This window comes from Colletotrichum destructivum, chromosome 3, assembly GCF_034447905.1.
Source record: "Colletotrichum destructivum chromosome 3, complete sequence".
In the NCBI taxonomy this organism is placed as follows: Eukaryota; Fungi; Ascomycota; class Sordariomycetes; order Glomerellales; family Glomerellaceae; genus Colletotrichum; species Colletotrichum destructivum.
In genome coordinates, this window is record NC_085898.1 from 3,650,463 (window position 1) to 3,670,731 (window position 20,269).

General features: G+C 55.7%; 10 protein-coding genes across 10 annotated transcripts; 5 read left to right on the plus strand and 5 right to left on the minus strand.

Annotated features, from left to right (window-relative positions):
- The first annotated feature begins 1,502 nt into the window (after window positions 1–1,502).
- CDEST_05195 (Putative profilin) lies at window positions 1,503–2,638 on the plus strand. The gene is made up of 5 exons (XM_062921354.1): window positions 1,503–1,686; window positions 1,836–1,851; window positions 1,957–2,041; window positions 2,115–2,261; window positions 2,318–2,638. Exons 1-5 carry the CDS (start codon window positions 1,674–1,676, stop codon window positions 2,450–2,452), a joined length of 396 nt encoding a protein of 131 aa, XP_062777405.1. The 5' UTR covers window positions 1,503–1,673; the 3' UTR covers window positions 2,453–2,638.
- A 92-nt stretch (window positions 2,639–2,730) lies between these two features.
- CDEST_05196 (Putative vesicle transport protein, Got1/SFT2) lies at window positions 2,731–4,011 on the minus strand. Its single transcript, XM_062921355.1, has 5 exons — window positions 3,754–4,011; window positions 3,631–3,657; window positions 3,487–3,535; window positions 3,408–3,423; window positions 2,731–3,300 (listed from the first exon to the last, which is right to left on the minus strand). Exons 1-5 carry the CDS (start codon window positions 3,782–3,784, stop codon window positions 3,004–3,006), a joined length of 420 nt encoding a protein of 139 aa, XP_062777406.1. The 5' UTR covers window positions 3,785–4,011; the 3' UTR covers window positions 2,731–3,003.
- A 227-nt stretch (window positions 4,012–4,238) lies between these two features.
- On the plus strand, window positions 4,239–5,103 carry CDEST_05197 (uncharacterized protein). Its single transcript, XM_062921356.1, has one exon. It carries the CDS (start codon window positions 4,428–4,430, stop codon window positions 4,800–4,802), a length of 375 nt encoding a protein of 124 aa, XP_062777407.1. The 5' UTR covers window positions 4,239–4,427; the 3' UTR covers window positions 4,803–5,103.
- A 1-nt stretch (window position 5,104) lies between these two features.
- On the minus strand, window positions 5,105–5,822 carry CDEST_05198 (Putative INO80 complex, subunit Ies6 protein). The gene has a single exon (XM_062921357.1). It carries the CDS (start codon window positions 5,740–5,742, stop codon window positions 5,128–5,130), a length of 615 nt encoding a protein of 204 aa, XP_062777408.1. The 5' UTR covers window positions 5,743–5,822; the 3' UTR covers window positions 5,105–5,127.
- A 120-nt stretch (window positions 5,823–5,942) lies between these two features.
- CDEST_05199 (Putative DASH complex subunit Dad4 protein) lies at window positions 5,943–6,702 on the plus strand. Its single transcript, XM_062921358.1, has 5 exons — window positions 5,943–6,033; window positions 6,102–6,158; window positions 6,219–6,263; window positions 6,317–6,405; window positions 6,451–6,702. Exons 1-5 carry the CDS (start codon window positions 6,031–6,033, stop codon window positions 6,617–6,619), a joined length of 363 nt encoding a protein of 120 aa, XP_062777409.1. The 5' UTR covers window positions 5,943–6,030; the 3' UTR covers window positions 6,620–6,702.
- A 108-nt stretch (window positions 6,703–6,810) lies between these two features.
- Window positions 6,811–12,251, plus strand: CDEST_05200 (Putative Actin family, ATPase, nucleotide binding domain-containing protein). Its single transcript, XM_062921359.1, has 4 exons — window positions 6,811–7,244; window positions 7,313–7,633; window positions 7,686–9,409; window positions 9,509–12,251. Exons 1-4 carry the CDS (start codon window positions 7,061–7,063, stop codon window positions 9,539–9,541), a joined length of 2,262 nt encoding a protein of 753 aa, XP_062777410.1. The 5' UTR covers window positions 6,811–7,060; the 3' UTR covers window positions 9,542–12,251.
- On the minus strand, window positions 9,659–13,143 carry CDEST_05201 (Putative basic-leucine zipper domain-containing protein). The gene is made up of 3 exons (XM_062921360.1): window positions 12,171–13,143; window positions 10,881–11,380; window positions 9,659–10,710 (listed from the first exon to the last, which is right to left on the minus strand). Exons 1-3 carry the CDS (start codon window positions 12,244–12,246, stop codon window positions 10,255–10,257), a joined length of 1,032 nt encoding a protein of 343 aa, XP_062777411.1. The 5' UTR covers window positions 12,247–13,143; the 3' UTR covers window positions 9,659–10,254.
- A 1,744-nt stretch (window positions 13,144–14,887) lies between these two features.
- On the minus strand, window positions 14,888–16,204 carry CDEST_05202 (Putative metal-dependent hydrolase, composite domain superfamily; the record flags this gene model as incomplete). The annotated part of the gene is made up of 1 exon (XM_062921361.1): window positions 14,888–16,204. The coding sequence occupies one exon, from the start codon at window positions 16,202–16,204 to the stop codon at window positions 14,888–14,890; it is 1,317 nt and encodes a 438-aa protein (XP_062777412.1).
- Window positions 16,205–17,100: 896 nt separating this feature from the next.
- On the plus strand, window positions 17,101–18,306 carry CDEST_05203 (Putative pterin 4 alpha carbinolamine dehydratase). The gene is made up of 3 exons (XM_062921362.1): window positions 17,101–17,596; window positions 17,733–17,795; window positions 17,899–18,306. Exons 1-3 carry the CDS (start codon window positions 17,123–17,125, stop codon window positions 18,127–18,129), a joined length of 768 nt encoding a protein of 255 aa, XP_062777413.1. The 5' UTR covers window positions 17,101–17,122; the 3' UTR covers window positions 18,130–18,306.
- A 10-nt stretch (window positions 18,307–18,316) lies between these two features.
- Window positions 18,317–20,059, minus strand: CDEST_05204 (Putative fatty acid hydroxylase). The gene is made up of 4 exons (XM_062921363.1): window positions 19,799–20,059; window positions 19,605–19,716; window positions 19,396–19,539; window positions 18,317–19,337 (listed from the first exon to the last, which is right to left on the minus strand). Exons 1-4 carry the CDS (start codon window positions 19,810–19,812, stop codon window positions 18,684–18,686), a joined length of 924 nt encoding a protein of 307 aa, XP_062777414.1. The 5' UTR covers window positions 19,813–20,059; the 3' UTR covers window positions 18,317–18,683.
- Between the last annotated feature and the right edge of the window lie 210 nt (window positions 20,060–20,269).

Consider the following 20,269-nt stretch of genomic DNA (forward strand, 5'->3'; position numbering starts at 1 on the left):
AAATGACCTCAGATAGTAGATTGGTTTGATGAACAGCAAGCCGCTGCCAGAGAGTTCGTCCGAAGTGACTACTCGAATTATTTTCGCTTCGGCCTTTGATCATTGATGGCTTCCAACCATTCTTCAAGACGCTCGCTTGCAGAAACAGTTCGCTGTTGGCTTGGTTTGCTTGCTTGGAGGTCGAATTAATATCCTTAATTCCAGACTTGGAGTGTGCTAGACATAAGGCGGCCAGGGCGAAGAGACCACCGGTGTCGCATGAGTCCTCTTCCCTCCCTTTTCATTCCTCCTCTTATACCTCCGAGCATCCCCGCGAAGTTACTCTGATGTACGTAATTCCCAGCGGATGGGCTGATAGTTCGATCATTTAAAGACGAAGACCTGGGGGATAAACTAATGGGACGACATGAGGACTAGGGTGACGGAGTAAAGCTGAGACACCAACGGTGAGTCGCGAAGTGGTGGGCGTCCCGGAAGACGATCAACTAATGGTGCAGAAGCCCGCGAGAAGCTTGTGTAGAAACGACTCTGGACGGGTTGATGGGAGGTACACAATGGTCACCACCGTACATCTGATGAGGAGAGGTCCAAGCCTTAGAGAGATATCCTTTCGAGTGAGATTCACCCTAGCATGAGACAAGAGTTCCCAAGGGCCGGCCAGCTGGGTAAACAGACAAGTGACCGAGCTGCATGGGCTCGGAAACCGCAGGTTGACCGTATTCGATGCTTGCCTCTTCTGCAGGTTCGTTACATGCACCACTCCCGAACTCAAGTGGAGTTCAAGCAGATGCAGAGCTCGAGAGTCTGCAGGCTTGGCGAAGCCGATGCTGGAGCTGTGGGCCGTCGTGGCTGAGGCGCAAAAGGCATGTGGCGTGACAAGGGTCGGTCCCGGATCGGATCAATTGCTTCCACACTGTGCCTCAACCGAAAAGTCTCGCACAGTCACCCCGCCATCACGTGATAGGTACTCATGTTTGGCGGGGCAGAAATAGTTGCTAAAGTTGGACGATGCTCTTCCTTGCTGGCGGACGCTAACGGCACAGCATAGTATTGGTCGGAGGGTAAGATACGGGCTCCAAGGGCGGTGATGGGAAGACCCGGCTGATCATGGAGAATGGCGGGAGCGACTCTTCGGGTGGATTAGGTCGGAATGGCATTATGGCAGAAGTCCGGAATGGATGAGACTCAACTCAAGGAAGAAAGAGAAGAGCAAAAAGGCGGGAGAACCCCAAATATAAGAAAATTGAAACTGATGAGATGTTTGGATAAGTGGCTTTTGGTAATCGAGCTGCTGCTGCTGGGGACAAAGCAGAGATGCCGGGAGTGGAAGCACCGAGAAACCCAGGTACTCGCCTAGTCGGCGCGGACGCTGAAGGAAGTATCCTGCACCGCTACTTTGGCACCATTGACGACCTCTCAGCAGGTAGCGAAATACCCCGCCCGGCCCGCTGGACCCAAAAATTGATGTATCCCTGGGAGGGGCACGTCAGGCAGGAAAGAGGAACAAGAAACATCAACAGTCACAAACCGAGTTCCTCTCTCTCCCCCATATTCCACACCGCGTCAAAGCTTGAGCTTTTACACACACCCTTCGACACACAGAAGCTTCTTGTCTCTTTCTCTTTGATTTGCACCAGCGAGCACTAGTCTCTTGTTCCTCTTCTTTCTTCACAATGTCGTGGCAAGGTAAGCCCCTCATAGCTCAGTGCGCAGTGCAGTCCCCCGACAAAGAGGTCGATGCGGCGGTGGCAGCTCCCCCTCCCTCTTCCTGAAGAGGCCACTCTCAAGGAAACCCCCCACCTTAAGAAATCAGACAGCTAACCGTCTCGTCACAGCTTACGTTGATACCAGGTAGACTTGCACCACCAGAACAAGCTCCATCCTCGGCATTTGCATTCCGAGGAGGACTCGATGGACTATATCTGGACAGAAGACTGATGTGTGTGGGATTTGTAGCTTGGTTGGCACCGGCCATGTTGACAAGGCCGCCATCATCAGCATCGCTGGCGACAGCGCGTGGGCGTCCACTGCCGGTTTCACCGTACGTCAAGCTTCGTCGTCTCCAACACCTTACTCACCTTCGCCTTACTGACGTTTTGCTTCGCGCATTGCAGCTCTCCGCTACCGAAATGAAGGTCATCGCAGATATTGTCAAGGGCGACAAGACCGTGACGGACAAGGCCTTCGCCGACGGTCTCTTCATTGGCGGCGAAAGATACGTCATGGCCCGTGCCGAGGATGGAGCTATCTACGCGCGCAAGGTTGGTCGATACGGCATCCACGCCACAATGCATACAACTCTGACAAGATCGAACAGGGCAAGGAGGGCATCGCCGTCGCCAAATCCACCCAGGCCGTTCTTCTCGGTCACCACAGCGAGGTCCAGCAGGCCGGTAACGCTACACAGGCGGTGCAGAAGCTGGCGGACTACCTCGTTAGTGTGGGCTACTAAACAACCATCGTGGAGTGGATTGGCGCAAAGGGAGGCGGGGTGGGGGTGGGGTTGTTTTTTAAGGCATCCCTGAAGAGCTGTGATGTGTGCGAGGCAGGCTGGGCAGCTCGCTCCCGCACATAGCCACACACGAGGATTTGACACATGAATTCGACGAACACTAGATTAGCAAGAGTTACCAATGGCGGAATCTTCGCTTAGTCGCGGCCGCGTCCCAAAGACACCGGACCGAGCATGTCGCGTGTGCCTCAATGCCTCAGTGCATCTTCGGATCGAGCATGTTCAAGCGTCTTTCATTCAGTCGTTATGTGTGGGATGACTTCGTACTGCTGTTATGGCCGACCGTCTAACTTTGTCTAGTGCACAACTGGATACGGCACACATCCTACTATCCCTTCGGGTTCGTCAAAGTGCGCCGTTGTGGTATTGAACCCCTCTTATACGCTTTTCTAAGATCCCGTTACTGAGTGCCCGAAAGTTTTGGAGACGCTGCGGCTGTAGCTCAAAGCTTCAGCCAGGCCGATATCCAATCTGACCATGCCAACCGGCATCTATACAGGCAGCTCGGCATTCCTCCGTCCGACCCCGGACCGGTCGACGGCGACCCCGATGTACGGCCCGATAACCGGAATGTTGCGTGCGAACGCGGCGATGGTGCCGAGGAAGTCGCCAAACAGAACCATGATGCCGTAGAGCTCGACGCAGAAGCCGATCAGGGGCCACCGCAGCAGGATCAAGGCGAGCCCCGCGAAGAAGGCCGCCGTGCCCTTTGCCTTTTGTTTCCGCGCGAAGAAGAGGAGCGTCTTTTGGGGTCCGATGATGATTGTAAGGCCAATGAGGAATAGGATCTGACAGGTGTGCAAACGGAGGTCAGCTAATCGTGTTCTGCATCAGGACGATTGGGTTGGTGGATGGGTTGTTCATCGTTTCACGGAAAAGAGGGTGGGCTTCGTACGTTTCCCATGGCAAGCCTGCGTAGGGACCCAGTTAGCTGCGCCGTCGCAAGGGGGACGGGGAGCGGCAGAAAGACTTACATGGCCCGGTCGAAGAAGAGCATCACTCCGCCGATGAGGAAGAAACCGCCTGGTCGAGTGCGAAAGCCGGCGTCAGCTCCGGCGGACTCTTGTCCTGCCGTGTGCTCTTCTATGCGCCACAGCTTGGGACGGGCGCAAACCTACCTCCGGAGCAAAAAATCACTCCGATTTCTATAACACAGGTCAGCCGTGATCGCTCACGGGAAGAAAGAATATTGGAAGTGGCCGGACGCTGCTGTTATAGAGCTCCGCAGCGCATGCACGTACTTTGGGTATCGGACATCCACATCGACGACATTTCGGATTACTTTGGGCCGGGTGGGCGTATAGGACTTCGAGGGCAACTTTCAACTCGTGTCGTCAAGAATTATGTTTTCTTCTCTGGCCGTATTCGACTTCGACGCGGTACTGAGGATTGAAGATTAGGGGTAGAGAGTGTGTGAGAGACTCGCCGGATTGATAGGTATTGGCTTATTGTTGGGCGACCAAGTATCTGTAATTTTTGGTTTAACAAAGAACAGATCACCAGGGGTAAGCAGACATCGGTTTCTGGCACGCGAGCAGGGGTCCTTGCTGCTGCTGTTGTGAACCACGCTGTTGCTACTGCCGCGCCGTCACAGATATCTTTGGTCGTGCGGGTGTGCACTACGTAACTTGACCAATCAGATGAGGCCGTGGCTTCTTCCAGTGGACGGATTTAACCCGCTCAGCAATTGGAAAATTTCTGTAGTCGTTTTTCCTCCCATTCCCATCAAGCCTTTCCTCACTTTGCGATCGAGTTCTCGGCGATGCACGCTTGAAGAGTCGTTAGCCGGCAAGGTCGCAACTTATTCTAGCACGCCAAATCAACGTTCTGTACTGAAAGTCAATGTCGATTCGCTCGGCAGAGCGCTGTCTGCGCATTCTCTTCTGCACTGGCGCCTCGTCCGAAGTTCCACTGGATGACGGACTTGGCTGTGGATGAGAGGTATCATTCTTCCCGAATACCGCAGTACCTCTTATTCGAGCCTACGGTACATTCTTTCAAGGATTTGATTGTTCTTGTGGTCTGCCATCAGATGATGATGGCATCCGAAACAACGGCTCTTGTCGATCACAAGCAGACACTTCGTGTGGCCGGCCCCTACCCGGCCAGCATCAGGATTGGCAAGCATCTGGTCAATCAACACATGGTAGGTGACAACACACCAAACTGCTATTGCAGTTCTGCCGCGGCGGCCGTAGCTTCTAAGCTATGGCAACTGAGTATCGTCTCCCCATACGTTCTCGGTAATCTGTCGATTCACAGGCGGAGAACAACCGTTTATCACGATTAAGCCGGAGTGTCATCTAGCACCCTATGCCGAAAGGCGCAGGGCTGTATAGTTGAGATTTGACTTTGTTGGTCGCACATACAATTCCAGTCTCCAGCCCGTTAGCTGCGAATACCAGTGTGAATGACAATTCGAAAACCCGCCTTGACGCATGCTTGTCCCCCCATTCCCCAATGACGCCGTGTCTTGGTAGTAGCAGTAGTAGTAGTGAAGAAGCAACCCCTAAAACGCCTGCACCGCAATAACTGCAGGATTGCAGCACTCCTTGTGATGTCGTATCACGCCAACCACTAGTCCCCGTAATGCGCATAGCCATGGCCTGGCGTGCCTATTTGAGGACGGTATGCGCGCCGCGCGCTTCAAGGTACTGCTCGGCCGCGCCCTGCGGCAGGGTCCGGATCAATCCAAACACCTCCTTGTCGTGGTACCGCAACCGGGTCTTGGGGTCCACGTATGGCGCCGGCAGGCCCGTGATGTCGCAGTACCGCCTCGTGTGCGCCAGTGACGGCGCCGACTCAATGTTGGTATACGTCACGCTCGGGCCAGGGCCGCCGCTGCCACCGTTGGATCGCAGGCTCTTTTCCAAGACGAGCTTCGACAGACTGCGCGAGGCCTGTGCCAGGTTGGGATTGTCGTTGTCGTTGCCGGTGGCGTTTGCGGGCGTCGAGGTGCCGCTCGTCGAGAGGCCGTCGTCGCCGCCGCCGCCGTGCTTGTCTGCCGTTGGCGTGGCCGCAGCGCTCGCTTCCTCTTGTTGCGGGGTCGCCAAAGCTGAGGCCTCGCGGCGGGAAGCGTCGCCAAGGATGGTCTTGATGTTCTTGTTGCGGCGCTGGTTAGGTCTCCAGGACGCGTTGCGGAAGCTCTTGTGAATGGAGTGGATATCGAGCTCGTCGAGGAGCGCCTGGTGGGCAATTTGCGCCTCTGTCGCTTCTTTCGGGGCCGCCATGTCTTCGTTCTCGGTATGTCGCGCGGATGTTGCTTCTTGAACAGGGTCTCGAGGTCCTTTGCTGGCCGGATTGAGGACGGATGGCTTGTCAAGCACAGTGATTGAAGCAGTGACAGGGGAGCTTATTCTGCCAATGCTGACCGCCTGAGTTAGCCAGCTCGGTGAGTTCGGTGAAAGATCCTCGAAGGCTGCTTGTACCTAGGTATCTCACTAAGGCAGTGACTTGTGTGGGATAGTTCATTAAGTAAACAAACACACCACCATCGCATACACACAATCCCCGACAAGATGGTACGATGGCAAATCATTCGACCAGATTGACTTGAAGCTCTAGACCAAAGATGCTGACTCACTTGTAGGAAAGTCCTCATGAGCATCAGCAGAACTTGCTGCTTTCTCGCATCATCACCAACGTGGTAAGGAAGGTCTCTTACCTCGAAGCCATTCGAGGTCGATGCGACTTACATGGCGTTTAGGAAAAACTCAACGAGGCTGTTGTGGTCATGAACAAAGCTTTACAGGTTGGTTTAACTATTTGGTGATATATGGGAGCACTGCCTGATGAAACTTCAAGGAGATCAACATCCAGAACATGAACGTCGAGCTCGTTGCTCAGATGTTTAAGAACTACCAATCCAACGTTTTGTTCCATCTTGAGGGTAGGTCTGTAAGCACAACAGCGTCGACCAATTGTTAACCTTATGCCAGCGACCGACAATTTGAAGCCGCCTTCGTGAACCCCTTGAGGGCGATCGCTGTATGGCCGGCGATCTGGACGAGGAATGAGACAAGACTGATGAGAGTGATTCAGGTGCAGTTGCAACCAAGAAGTTGTAGCACAAATACCCCCAACGAGAAGTTGCTACCCTCGCCATAGAGGATTTCAATTCATAGATAGAAGCAAATAAATTCGAACCAACGTGAATGTCCTCAAAATACAGACGTAATTGGTCATCTTAATTTGCAACATTCACGAAAGCGTTGATCCGGGGCAACTTGGGTACGGATCGAGACGCATTCTCACTGAACTGCGCTAGGATCACAAAGCTGCACTGCGTCACGAGCAGCACGAGCGAGGTAAGGGTCCACTGAAATTTACAGCCTCGCAGCCTCGCATCATAGGCGCATCGCAACTCTAATAACCGTAATCGAAAGGCACATTGAACCCGCCACACGTGGCGTAGACGTCTCTTGCAAAACTCCTTCGAACAAAGCAAACAGGCACGAACGAATTCGAACCGAACGACAACTGTCCGTTACCCGAGCATGGTCTGTCGCGCCGCGACATCCTAGGACCTGACCACGAACGAACGTCGCGATGGCACCCTCAGCAACAGGCGAAATCCCCCCTCTGCCGGCACCTCCCCAGAGAACGTACCCATCTGCGAAGGTTTTCCCCGTGAAGGAGGCCAAGTTCGAGAAGCCAATTCCGGTGCAGCACGATGGACGGGAGAAGGCAATGGCGCAGCCCTCCGGGGGCGCAGCCATCGTCATCGACAACGGTAAGCTCCCCAGCAACCCGGCGGGGCCATTGGGAGTTCTTTCCTAGCTAACTAGCCATCACCACCAGGCTCTTCTGCGGTACGCGCAGGATGGTCCTTCGAGGATAATCCGAGGTTGAACATCCCCCCCATCATGTCCAAGTACCGCGATCGAAAAGCTGGCAAGACGTACTCCTTCGCCGGCAGCGATTGCTACGCCGACACGACGGCAAGAAGCCATATCCGGTATGCACACGAGCAAGGGACGGGAATAATCAGCAACTGGGATGTCATGGAACACGTCCTAGACTACATCTTCCTCAAGCTTGGGTTGAACGGCGACGATGCGTCCATCGACATGCCCATCGTCATGACGGAGACAGTGGCCAACCTACCTTACTCCCGAAAATGTAAGCTGGTCTTGTGGAAACCTCCACTGCTGCGCAACTGACACCCGCACAGCAATGACGGAAATCGTCTTTGAATGCTACGGCGCGCCGTCACTGGCATACGGTATCGATTCGCTCTTCTCGTACGCACACAACAAGGGGAACACGGGCATAGTCGTTTCGTCGTCTTACACCTCCACGCATGTAATACCCGTCTACAACCACAAGGCGATGTTGAATCAGGCAACGAGGCTGAACTGGGGAGGGTGGCACGCCGCAGAGTACCTGCTGCGGCTGATCCGACTGAAATACCCTGCCTTCACTGGGAAGCTCAACGTATCGCAGGCCGAGCATATGCTTCGTGACCACGCATACGTCTCGAAGGACTACGACAACGAGCTGCGGGGATATCTGGACTGGACCGGACTTGAGGACCGGGATATCGTCATTCAGTACCCCTTCACGGAGGAGGTGATTGTGCAGAAAACCGAGGAGGAGCTGGCACGCATCGCCGAGCGGAAGAAGGAGAGCGGCAGACGCCTACAGGAGCAAGCGGCAAAGATGCGCCTGGAGAAGCTCATGCGGAAGGAGAACGAGCTCGAATCACTCAAGAAGCTTCAAGCCAAGCTGGAGCAGCAGACCAATAAGAAAGATATCAGGCGGCTGCTGGACAGTAACGATCTCAAGGACGAAGCGGCCCTGGAAAGGGCCATCGCAACCTTGGAGAAGGCGGTCAAAAAGGCGCGGACCAAGGATGTCGGCGGTGACCCGACGGAGGAGCAGCAGGAGCCCGTGTTCGACCTCTTGGATGTGCCGGACGAGGAGCTGGACGACGCCGGCCTCAAGGCCAAGCGCCAGCAGAAGCTCATGAAGTCGAACCACGACGCGCGCGCGCGCGCCAAGGCCGAGAAGGAGGCCGAGAAGGCTCGCATTGAGGAGGAGAAGCGGCTGGACGAGGAGCGCCGCGAGAACGACCTCGAGGGTTGGCTCGAAGAGAGGCGCCAGGCCCGTGCCGTCACGCTCCAGAAGATGAAGGAGCGCGAGCGTCTCAAGCAGGACCTCGGCAACCGCAAGTCGCTCGCGTCGCAGATCCGCATGAAGAGCATCGCCAATCTCGCCTCGGACAACCCGACCAAGAAGCGCCGCCGCGGCGGCGACGACGACAACTTTGGCGCCAACGACGACGACTGGGGCGTGTACCGCCAGATCACCGTCGGCGACAACAGCGACGACGAGCAGGAGGAGGAGAACCTCGAGGCGAACCTCAAGACGTACGAGGAGGACCTGCTCCGCTACGACCCCGACTTCACGTACGAGCACACCCACGAAGCGCAGACAGACTGGTCCAAGTCGATGCTGCACGCTTTCACGCGCGGCCCGCGGCCGTTCGACGCCGGCTCACAGGCCGAGTTAAACCAGATTCACCTCAACGTTGAGCGCATCCGCGTGCCCGAGGTTGTGTTTCAGCCATCCATCGCCGGCGTCGATCAGGGAGGTCTCGTCGAGATCGTCGGCGACATCCTCAACCAGCGCCTCGGCGGCGTCCCCAACCGCGACGACTTCCTGAGGGACGTCTTCCTCACGGGCGGTAACAGCCTATTCCGCGGCTTCGACGACCGCCTCCGCCAGGGCCTGACGCCGCTGCTCCCGGCCGGCGCGCCCCTCGCCATCCGCCGCGCCCAGGACGCTCTCAATGACGCCTGGAAGGGCGCTGCTGGGTGGGCGGGCTCATCCGCGTGGAAGGCCGCCACCATCACGCGGGAGGAGTACCAGGAGAAGGGCTCCGAGTATATCAAGGTTAGTCATGGTCCTTGAACCCTGTCGTATCCCTCAGCATTTTTCTCGTTCGCCCCACCCTCCTCCCCCCGGGTTAAAAGCTAACTTTCTGTTCCACAGGAACACGACCTCGGCAACATGTCGTATGTATGATCAGTCAATCGGAAACAGAGGCGCTTCGTAGCACGGCAGGTCTAAGGGCAGAGGAACATGAGTGGGACGCGGGGAAGACATCAATGCTGTGGGGTTTTCGTTTATCCGTTTATTTTCAAATCGACGAGAAAAGAAAAAAAAAGCAGGCTTCATTGCCTTTCTTTGTACGATCTGCGTGCCGTTCCACTCCAAACCTGCACCCTCCTGATTCTGGATCAAGTCGCGTCACCACGTGGGCAGCATCTATCAGGTAGTGAGTGAGAAGGCAAAGTGATTCAGCGAAGACTATCTGCGACGGGGAACCGGGTCTAGCCGAGGCCAACCAGGTCGTGCTGGTGAAAGCCGGCCAACGCAAGACCTCTTCCCATGCCATATGGGGCCACCGGCGTAGGAACCGTCACATACAAACAATGATCAGGGTTGCTGCCGAGCGGTTTTCATCAAGCCCTCCTCCAAATCCCTCACTTGACACGCTCGCTCTCGTGCCAACATCGCGACAACCACAACAACTACCGCTCCCCGTCCTCTCCCTTTTGATGAAGAACCACAGCCCGAGGGCATCGTAACGAAACACCTGCAAAATGTGGGTAGAAGAAACCATGCCGGTAACGCCAGTCCACTAGTAATATCTTGACAAACCATTGTACCGCAACGCCAGCGACGTGAAAACCAATGAGATTGTAATGCGACGCGCCTTTGTTCCTCAAGCGCATTCACATGGAGGCAGTTGGGGCTGGGAGGCCGTCAGGCAGCTGGGGATCAATCTCCTCGCTCTCCCGCCGCGCTTCGTCCTTAACCTGCTCGGCCTGGAAGCCTTTGCTTGTGAACTGTTGTCTCTCTGCTAGCTGCTCTTGAGCCTGCAGCCCCGCCACTGCTTGCGCAACAGCTTCCAGAGGACCGGCGCCCCCATTGCTGGGCGCGACCTCTGGACCACTTGTAGGAACCGCGGCAGGAGGCGGCATGGGCGGGTGCTGAAGGTTGACGTTGGGGGGAGGTTGAGGAACTTCGCCCTGGACATCAAGCAAGCGTGACTGAAGGTGAATCACGTACTCGCGCAAGGCGTAATTCTCCGACTGCGTCGCCTTGTACTGCTGCTCCATCTCCATATAGTCTCGGACTTGCTGCTCGAGCTTCTTGATGTACCCCTCCTTGCGCTGGCGGAAAGCCCTCTGTAGTGCATCAGGTCAGCGCGAGCCCTTTGGCAAGTAGTAAACGAAGCTGGGTATTGCGGGCTTGGCAGCAGTGGGTGGCCGGGCAGTCTGGCTGACGTGACTCTGCATCATGCGCGAGGTGACCAAGCGCCATTGATCCCGAGTCGTCTCTCATTGTGTGTACATACCTGGGCAGCTCGGTTTTGTGCGGCGCGCTTAGATTGCGACAGCTCGCGCTTGGCTTTGCGGCCCTCGGCGGTCTCGTCCAGCGCCATGCCTGACGGGGGGGAGTGGATCGGAGGCGCTGTAGATGGTCCGGCAGTCGTCGGAGGCGGTGCAATCTGTTGCTGTTGCTGCGGCTGTTGAGGCTGCGGCGGCGGCGGCGGTTGCTGCTGCTGCTGTTGCGGTTGAGAAGATACGCCAGCGGGCATCATGTTGACGGCTGGCGCGTGGGCAGCTCGAGCTCGGAGATCAGGATGGATATGCGCTTCGGAGTCGGCGTGGTTGTTGGCTATCGGCGGCAAGACGGGTGGCGAGGTCGAGCCGTTACTATAGCCATGAGCAGGCGACGCGCTCGATGGGTTGGAAGATTGAGAACGAGCTCCGCGGGATGGGACCGTCGCGTTGTCTGACGAGTTAGGCGTGGTGTGCTTGCTTAGTAGCTCAAGCTGCGCGTGCAAGTGGGCGTCTGTGGATAGGACATGTCATGTCAGCAACGAATGTCGAAGCTCTGTGCGAAGCCAAGACTTGTCAAAAGCGGATGGCCTGAGGGGAAGTGAAATACGGAGCTGTTTCTGGTTGATGTAGTATAGGGAATTGCAGCTCGATGGAATTCCAGGGAGTTGTGAAGTGACCGTAGTAGCAGGGGTCTGGGAGGGTCTGGAAGATGCGCCGTGATGTGTAGTAGGTGCAAGAACTAGCCGACTGAGCCGTAGCTGAGTCTTCGCGGTGTTCCGCCTCGTCTCGTTTTGCTTCCAGCGACACATCGCGAAGACAAAGAGGGAAAGGCGCAGCTCAGACAACTGCTAGGTAGTTTTGGGAAGTCTGCTGATGGATGGGGAAGATGATAAGGGGGGGTGATTACATATCAGCGGTGGTGTGGGAGCGCGACCACTCCTACGACAGAGCAGGTATTGATGATTGCAACGCAATTTAAGGTGAGGAAAGCTTCCCCTTGCGCAGAGTACATGAGATCCGCGCAAGGTACAATGCAAGCAGCGATTGAAATCCGAGGTAAGGCGGAGAGCCAGGCCAGCAACTGGGCCTGGAGGACGGATTGAGGTAGAGGTGAGAGAGTGAGAGAGGTAGAGAGAGAGAGGAAGAGGGTGGTGGCAGAGAGGAGGGATGGTACGGGATCGACGGGAATTGGCAGAGGGCTTGCTAACCGTAGAACGACGCGAAGGTAAGATGATTCAGGAAAGGGAACCAGGGAACAGAAGAGAGAGAAAGGAGAAAGGCAAAAGACATTCAATACTCACCTGTGTTAGTGGTGGTATTCGCAGAAGGCGAGGGCGAAGCGCTCTGCATCTTCAAGCTCCGGTTCTGACTCAGCATGAAGTGGACGGGAGAATTGATTACTACAGGCACCCGGCCACGACTTATAAAGAGGGCCCGGACGAGCAGAATGGATGAGGCGGAGGACCGATGCGGCAGCTCAGCGAATGTTTAGGTAATCGAATGGGACCTTAGCGCGTCGTCGAGGAGGGGAAACCTGATGGGGGTGTGGGTATCTTTACGCGGTAACGTAAGGTGTGCAGCAAGGTATCCGTAGGTACCGTGCCTGTTCCAGAGAGGTAAGGGCCAAGGTGGAAGATGAGGTAAGAAAGGTGAGGTACAAGGCAAGGCAAGGCAATGGTCAGGTCGCGTAGCTTGGACCTCTTTTTGTGATGATCCGCGGCAGAAGTATGCAACTCCCTCAGTTATTTCTTTCCAGGTGTGGGAGAAGCTCGAGCTCTCGGTGATTGAAAATGTGCGGAATAGCTCAAGCGCTGGGTTTTGACGCGTTGAGTGTGTCGTGTCGTCCTGTTTTGAATGCCAACGGCCGTCCCAGTTTTGTGATAACAAGAGGTCGAAAGAATCGATGGGTATGATTTCTTGCTTGGGAAAAGGGGAAAAGGCGGGAAATGCGTGGCTGGGAGTGGAGGATTGGCTGGTTGGTCGACTGATTTAATGAAGTTGAGGAGAGAGAGAGAGAGAGAGAGAGGAAGAGAGGAGCAGGGAGGGGAAGGCATGGAAGAGGTACTTTGGCCTGTGCCTGCCTCAGCTCGCGAAGTACCTCGCCTGTCACCATCTTTGTATCGTCTCCTGCCTCGACGCGGCGCGTTTTGTGTCGCACGACACGAAAAGTTGATGACTTTGTTGACGAAGAAGACACTCACGGCCCTGGACCGTACGGGAGATGCCAGGCATTACAAGAAGCCACGATAAGTTGGTTGGTAGAAGGATGAAAGGCTTTTTTTTAGGAGAGGTTCGAGTCGGCCTGTCCTTGACAGGCAACATAGATGTACGTATCCAAGGCTTTCAGGCGAGCATTGTCCAAAGTACTTTACAGAGTTCAATGCTATGTGTTCCTATTTTTCTCACCTTCTCATTGCTCGCTGAAGCGTGGATTTTGAGATGCGAGGTGCAGATCAACGAACGAGACGGCGACGTACCTGGATTGGTCTCTCTCTTTGAACGGCGGCGAATATGCTGTGGCAGGCAGCATGGCTTTGCCACGTGACTCTCGCCGGGAATTATATGCTACTTGCTTCGCTAACGAAGCTGTTTGAGCGGTCAAGAAAACGAGCAATCAATGATGTACTGCTTGCGCTACTCCCATCTGTCTACAATTACTTATTGGGAATGATGTCGCTATCGCCGAGACAATCAGCAAAACCGGTTTGTCAGCCATGCGACCCAGGCACTGGTTCATTTGAGTTGCGGTAGCGCAGAGCGAAAGCCCGACAATAAATTACCTCATCCAAGCCAGTCTCCACTGGAACACTTGCCGACACCTACATTTGCCAATGGCGAGCAAGCGACATTCAGTAAAGCGAGCCGACGGGCTTTACGAAAGGGCCGACGAAGGCAAGGGCAGCCACGGCGCTTTAGGGATCCATGCCGAGAGGTCCTCCGCACCTTATGGCTGAACAATCGCCCCGATGCACCAAACTCCGGTGGTGAGGTGCCTCACCAAGGAGCCTGTTTTTTGGCAGAAACTTGCTAGGCCTGTCAAGTTTCCAGCTGCCCGGCTGCCAGGAAACCAACCCCTCTCTCCTCTAACGGGTGGCCCTAAAGACACCTGCCACACTAAGGTAGGACGGCGATTTTGGGTGCACGGACTTTCCTCGGCCAACAAGACCTGTCCCACCCGATGCTCAACTTACTTATATAATCATAAGGACCTGGTGTTGTTGAATGCAGGGTCTGTGCGCTGGCGTTCTGGCACACACACTCTGCAGCCAATGACATGTTATTCGCAGCACTATGCCTCCGGAGCATCACGTATCCCTTCAAAGAACGAATACGACGACGATGCCAGTCATTTGGTATTTCCAACGACGCTCATCGTTGCGGACGCAAGACATCAGCTTCAGGTCACTGACAATGTTCTGGAGATCTGTTCACCGCTGACCTGACCAGCGGAGTCCAATGCCCCTGCTGAGGAATCCCCTTGAAGAGGTTGTCTAGCCCGGGTCTGCATCTGCCTTTCTCAGTCTGCCCTCAACTTTTGACCGTGTCAACTACTCCAACTCGCCCTGATTGAACGGCAAGATACTGATGTATCCTCATTGATAGAACAGCAGGCGGAGATGGCCAGAGCTGTGTCGTCAACAGTTGTTCCTGGTATGTAGGCTTCCCCCATCCTGGGACAGGGCGCCAACTTAACACGACAACTATTGGGGGGCGAGGCCAAATGTGACTGCGGATGGCACACTTGCATCGCCAGGAACTCCGTCGGCACTGTTTTAAACAGTCGGCCTGCATTAAGCCATAGTCCACAGACGGAGGCATTTCGGCGACTGGCTGGGAGCCAACGTTGGATATGGAAACCATCGTAGGTTTGGTTATTCACCGATAGGCTCGTTGCTGACTGATGGCAGGCGGACTACCGCCGTGCAGACAAGCCTGTGTTTCTTTTCTTGTTGAACCTGCTACATGTTCGTGCAGCACCAATTTGGAATACTGGCCAGCCCCAGGGCCACACACCCATTCAAAGCACAACCGCCGGCATGTGCCCTGGGGGAGACTTGAATAACCTGCCCCCTTTCCAGACATGGGTAATGTTCTCCTTCTTCACCAGAACCTCGATGTCATTGAGGGGGTTCTTTGCGACAGCGATCAAGTCCGCATCATATCCCTCCTTGAGTTGGCCGCTCAGAGGCGCCATCCCGCCGAGAACACCCGGCCCATTCGCGGTGCCCGCCTCGATGGCCTGCAGCGGCGTCATGCCGTTCTCCACCGCCCAGTACAGCTCTATGGCGTTGTTACCGTGTGAGATGCCCTTTGTGCGGTCGCTACTGGCGCTGTCCGTGCCAAGAGCGATCTTGACGCCTCTCCTGATGGCCAACCTATACGAGTCCTTGGCCTTTTGGACGAGCTTCTCGACCTTGCGCGCGATAGGGGGCGGTAGCTGCGACGTATCCTTGCTTATGGTGGTCACAATATGGTGGGTAGGGACGAAAATGGCCCCCTTCTCAATCATTAGATCGGCAACCTCGTCGTCGAGGTACATGCCGTGCTCGATGCTCTTGACGCCGGCCTTGAGGGCGGCCATGATACCAGCCTTCCCGATGGCATGAGCGCCAACAGCGCGTCGGCTGCGGCTCGCCTCTTCGACGATGGCCTTGAGCTCCTCGTCCGAGAACTGTCTATCCTCTGGATCGTCCAAGAGACTCAGGACGCCGCCGCTGGAGCAGACCTTGATGCAGCGCGCTCCTCGGCGGACCAGTAGCCTCACGGTCTTGGTGCAGTCGTCTGCGCCGTCGACGATGGAGCAGGGGCCGCCACATTCGGCAAATCTCAGCATCGACTCGATAGGGAGAGAGTGCTGGTCTCCGTGTCCTCCGGTGATGGACATGGCAGCGATCGACGAATACACGTTCGGCCCTATGAGGCGTCCTTTCTCAATGGCGGGGACCAGGTCGCCAGCGTACCCGCCAAGCTCTCGAACAGAGGTGTATCCTGCCATCAGCGTTTCTTCCAGGTCTTCGACGGTGATGGCGCCAACAAGGGCATTGGACCCCGGCAGGACGTTAAAGAGACCGGTATCGAAGCCAGTCACCACGTCGAGTCCGATGAAGTGGGTGTGCACATCCCAGAGGCCGGGCATGAGAACTGGGACGTGGACCGCCCTGACTGCGCGGAACTTTTCGGGGAGCTCGTCATGCTCGCCGACATGGGCGATCTTGCCGTCCTCCAAAGCAACGGCAGCATTTCTGGCGGGAGAGCCGCGGCCCGGGATGAGGAGGTCAGCGATGATGACAGTGACGGCTGACTCCACTACCGGCTCCGATGCAGGTGAGGACATTACAGGAAGTCGGGATATCCTTGAAGTGGTGGCGATGGGACATCGCGCTGATACATCCGCCGCCAATGGCCTACTACCCGGGATGCGCATAGTTGATGATCTTCCTGACCTTGCACGACTAGGACCACGGGCCGTAAGTAGGCTGCTATTCAGGCTAGTTGCCAGGAGTTGAGCATACTCACGTGGGTTTAGTCCATGAACGGTGAAAACGACATCGGATGAGCCCAGAACGATATTGCACGCAGCTCATTTGTATGCCGTCGTCGCACTTTAGAGCGCATCGTCCGTCATGCACTCTTTGGCAACGCGGGGTAGCTTACCCCGGCACTTTAGGATTCAACCATCCATCCATCCCCCTTTTTGATAAGGTGAGCAGATACAGTCAGAGGAAACGACCTGCCAAACACAGGAACGCAGGTTAGCTCAATACCGGAAACTGGATGTGGACCTTCGCGGAGAGGCTGGGTTGGCTCCACCGCTCTGGGGTTGCTCGTGGCAGGCTATCACGCGAGCTGCCGCACGAGAGATGAGGGGAAATGGTTGCATGAGACTGTCTGCTATCTACTATGGTCTGTGGTAAGTCCAATTGTTGTGCTGTGTAGCCGGCAAGGTTAGGCTAGCAAACCTGGCCCCTGTTGACACGTAAATGCGTGTGTACATGCCTTAGTTGCTTGTACTCCTGCGAAGCTGAGTGTGGCTACATCCCCAAAATCTACCTGGCAGGGTGGCTAAAACTTTGGCCTGCAACCACAGTATAGTATAGAAGAAACGGAAAGCATCTACTGTGATACCTACATACCTACCTATGTAAAGAGTACCCAAGGCATGGCGGTCGGTTACCAGGTGACCGGCTGATCTCACCAGAACCCCACCTGAGGTTCGGCCACAAGCAAGCCCAACAGGGGGTACATCCCTAACATGGCACCCTCCCAACACCCAAGTCTGCGGCTCCCTTCCACCCCATCGCAGACGCTCCGCAGAACTTACACCGCATCTCACAACCGACCATACCTCACAACACTGTCGCGGGAGCCGCACTCTCTCACCCTCACCAAGCCTTCGGAGATGAACACCCCGGTCCTCCTCCGTCGCCTCCCACACCAGACGCCGCGATCCTTCACCGCATCATCCCTGTTCCTTAGAGCATCGTCGTCGGGGCTAGCAGCACTTCCCAGGCCCATTCAGCAGCAACAACGTCGCCGCCATCAGCGAACCATGTCGACGACGTCCGCCGCTCCGGCACGGGCCGTAGCCCGGTTCTCCAAGGGCTCCGACGAGGCCTCGCTGTCCTCGACGCTGGAGACGTTGCTGGGAGGCGGTCGTTGGGCGCTGGTGAACGATGGGGAGGCAGTAGAGAGGAGTTTCAAGTTTAAGAACTTTGCAAAGACGTGGGTACGTAATAAAAAACAACCACCTCTTGCTTCCTCTATGCTTGGCTCCCAGGCTATCGGGTTCTCATACGGGCTCGGCGTCTGAATAATGAGTGAGACGTGTCGGGACTGGCTGACGCATGCTTGGGGGAAAAAAGGACTTCATGACGGCCGTGAGCCTGCAGTGCAAAACTCACAACCACCACCCCGAGTGGTCCAACGTAAGTCATCCGTGAGATTCGCCTCCCTTGAACAGGCCGGCTCGGGTAGGACGCAAGACACCGCACTTTCTCCCCATGCAGCTGACGAGAACATGGCCGATAGGTCTACAATACAACCTTCATCCGTTGGACGACCCACAATCCGAAGGGCTTGTCGGACAAGGATCTCAAGCTTGCCATGATCTGCGACGCCTTAGCCAAAGACTTCGGCGAGGTCGAAGCGCCCCCGGCCGCCGAGGCCGCCGAAGGGGACGCGGCCGTGAGCTGTGGCATCCGGGGCTTGGCCGACAAGGCCGCGGGGACGGCGGGAGACTGCTGTGCGCCCAAGAAGTGAGGTGAGAGGTGAGAGGCTCCGGTTGCCGCCTCGCGAGGCCGTGTCTGACTTCAGGGCCGAAGTTCGTCTGGTCTTCTTAGAGTCAAGAGTGTGGATGTGAATAATCGGAGCCAAAGGCCCAGGTTGGGACACAATATTCATGTAACATACTGTACACATACCCACAAGGAACGAATCGCTTAAAGTGAAAATAAAGACTGAATGTTGTACCGTAATTAAGTAATCTACTACAATGCCATTTTCCTGGGCGGCCTTCCCATGATGTGCGACAAGATTCCGCAGCGGTTGCCCTTTTCTTGGTGCACAACCGTCAATCCCTCTTCAAACGCCGCCCCAATGAATAATTACGTAGACTTCGAGGCCTCGGTGTCGGGCCTGTATCATTTCGCGTCCTTGCGGTGTCCGGTCCCGCCGCTTCTATACATCGTATCATGAGACAGCCAACCGGTGTCCAGAGCCACGCTCGAAGCGCATGCACGTGAGCGCGCCGTTCTCCGTCAACGCAGCCAACACAGCGTCTCGGGAGGCCAAGAGCCAACAAGCAAACGGCGCGTTTACTGGGCCTTCTGGGCCTTGATAGCCTTGAGCTTCTTCTCGCGGCGCTTCTTGTGGGCCTCGAGACCGGCCTCGGTGTCAAGGCAGTAGTCCCACCAGCGGAAACTGGAGGCGTAGTTGCCAATAAACTTCTCGTGGTGGAGGTCGTGGTGGTCGGCGCCGGCCCAAAAGGGAAGAAAGTGACGCAAACTCCAAGGGAAGTCGTAGCCGCTGTGAGCGTCGATGGCCTGGAAGAGGCGGAGAACGATCCAGCTGTACATGGTCAGGAGATGGAGGTCACCAGTGAGGGTGACCCAGAAGATAGGCGAGCCAACGATGCCGATGCCGAGGAGCATGACCTCAATAGGCGAGGCGTATTCCGCAGCAAGACCGAAGGGGGCCGAGTAGTAGTGGTGAAGCTTGTGGATAGCCTTGTAGAGGGGTCCGTAGTGCAGGGCACGGTGGAACCAGTAGTGCCAGGTATCCTCCATGACGAAGAAGATGGAGATCTGCATAGCCATCTTCCAGAGAGGCGGGAAGGGAACGCCGTATTCCATGCCGCACCACGTGGCGACGGGGTGGAAGAGCCAGATCTGGGGCAGTTCAACGGTGAAGTGACTAATGAGGACGACCATGGCGCAGTCCCACTGCTCCTTGAGTGTCGGCATTTTTTGCTAGACAGAATGTTAATATGGATTATATTTTCGAATCCGCGGGCGCATCGGTGCTTACGGGTTGAATCTTGTACTTGTGGAACCAGGGAATGAGATCGCAGATGATGAAGGGCAGACTACGGCCAAAGTAGACAGTTTCGTGCATAACGAAGCTCATGATGCCGGTAGCGAGGATATCGTTTTGCATCCAGAGATACCAAGCCTGGATGGGATAAAATGTTAGTCACATGGAAGATGGGAACTGGGTGCGCCGAGGTGTTGACATACAGCCCAGAGGCGCTCGAAATAGTTTAGTTGGACATTGTACTTGGAGACCTCCTCGAGGACGCTGAAGTAGGGCTGGGTGTGGTTGAAGGCCGTGTTGATCACGGTCGAGTTGCTGTTTGGAAACCAAAGTATCAGTGACTGACTTGACTGGCACTTCAAGATCGGGCTCAAGGGTCGACTGGGGGCGGACTCACACAAAGGCGGCCATGTTGGCGGGGGGAGGGGGCAGCGCAATATCGCAACTGGTGCTTCGAAGACAGGTGCACGCACTATCGCAAGGTGTCGAAGAGGAAGATGAGATGGGAGAAAGCCAAAGCTGGCGAAGAATGAGTGAGGGAAGGATGGCTGGCACACACTCTCTCCTTCAACAATGCGCGCCGAGGTGTAGGTATGTCAGGTGCAGGTTAGGGGATGAAAAAGACAGCGAGCGGCAAGGCAAATGGTCCAGGACCGGGTCTTGTTGAGGTTTTATCCCATGGATCATTTCGGTTGACGGGGAAGGGAAATGGCACCTGCAGCTAAAAGGCAAAGGTATTTTTTCCCTCCTTTGCGACTCTGGCTCGGGTGGGAATGAGTTATGCTATCAAAACGCCCCCCCTTTGGTGTTTGTACTGTGCACTGCTGGAGCATTGATGGAGTCGTAGAAGTGTTAGCAAGCCAATGGC

Excerpts from the sequence above, each read along its gene's own strand:
- CDEST_05195 (XM_062921354.1), top strand. Across the intron at positions 2,042-2,114 it reads CGTCCACTGCCGGTTTCACC|CTCTCCGCTACCGAAATGAA; the intron begins GTACGTCAAGCT and ends CGCGCATTGCAG. Across the intron at positions 2,262-2,317 it reads GAGCTATCTACGCGCGCAAG|GGCAAGGAGGGCATCGCCGT; the intron begins GTTGGTCGATAC and ends AAGATCGAACAG.
- CDEST_05196 (XM_062921355.1), bottom strand. The coding sequence starts at position 3,784 with ATGTCGTCGATGTGGATGTCCGATACCCAAA. Across the intron at positions 3,658-3,753 it reads GTGGATGTCCGATACCCAAA|AAATCGGAGTGATTTTTTGC; the intron begins GTACGTGCATGC and ends CCTGTGTTATAG. Across the intron at positions 3,536-3,630 it reads AGTGATTTTTTGCTCCGGAG|GCGGTTTCTTCCTCATCGGC; the intron begins GTAGGTTTGCGC and ends GCACTCGACCAG.
- CDEST_05197 (XM_062921356.1), top strand. The coding sequence starts at position 4,428 with ATGACGGACTTGGCTGTGGATGAGAGGTATCATTCTTCCCGAATACCG.
- CDEST_05198 (XM_062921357.1), bottom strand. The coding sequence starts at position 5,742 with ATGGCGGCCCCGAAAGAAGCGACAGAGGCGCAAATTGCCCACCAGGCG.
- CDEST_05199 (XM_062921358.1), top strand. Across the intron at positions 6,159-6,218 it reads CTCGCATCATCACCAACGTG|GAAAAACTCAACGAGGCTGT; the intron begins GTAAGGAAGGTC and ends CATGGCGTTTAG. Across the intron at positions 6,406-6,450 it reads TTGTTCCATCTTGAGGGTAG|CGACCGACAATTTGAAGCCG; the intron begins GTCTGTAAGCAC and ends ACCTTATGCCAG.
- CDEST_05200 (XM_062921359.1), top strand. The coding sequence starts at position 7,061 with ATGGCACCCTCAGCAACAGGCGAAATCCCCCCTCTGCCGGCACCTCCC. Across the intron at positions 7,245-7,312 it reads AGCCATCGTCATCGACAACG|GCTCTTCTGCGGTACGCGCA; the intron begins GTAAGCTCCCCA and ends CATCACCACCAG. Across the intron at positions 9,410-9,508 it reads AGGGCTCCGAGTATATCAAG|GAACACGACCTCGGCAACAT; the intron begins GTTAGTCATGGT and ends TCTGTTCCACAG.
- CDEST_05201 (XM_062921360.1), bottom strand. The coding sequence starts at position 12,246 with ATGCTGAGTCAGAACCGGAGCTTGAAGATGCAGAGCGCTTCGCCCTCG. Across the intron at positions 11,381-12,170 it reads GAATACCACCACTAACACAG|ACGCCCACTTGCACGCGCAG; the intron begins GTGAGTATTGAA and ends TCCTATCCACAG. Across the intron at positions 10,711-10,880 it reads CACAAAACCGAGCTGCCCAG|AGGGCTTTCCGCCAGCGCAA; the intron begins GTATGTACACAC and ends GATGCACTACAG.
- CDEST_05203 (XM_062921362.1), top strand. The coding sequence starts at position 17,123 with ATGGCACCCTCCCAACACCCAAGTCTGCGGCTCCCTTCCACCCCATCG. Across the intron at positions 17,597-17,732 it reads AGAACTTTGCAAAGACGTGG|GACTTCATGACGGCCGTGAG; the intron begins GTACGTAATAAA and ends GGGGGAAAAAAG. Across the intron at positions 17,796-17,898 it reads ACCACCCCGAGTGGTCCAAC|GTCTACAATACAACCTTCAT; the intron begins GTAAGTCATCCG and ends CATGGCCGATAG.
- CDEST_05204 (XM_062921363.1), bottom strand. Across the intron at positions 19,540-19,604 it reads ATTTCGAGCGCCTCTGGGCT|GCTTGGTATCTCTGGATGCA; the intron begins GTATGTCAACAC and ends TATCCCATCCAG. Across the intron at positions 19,338-19,395 it reads ACAAGTACAAGATTCAACCC|CAAAAAATGCCGACACTCAA; the intron begins GTAAGCACCGAT and ends CATTCTGTCTAG.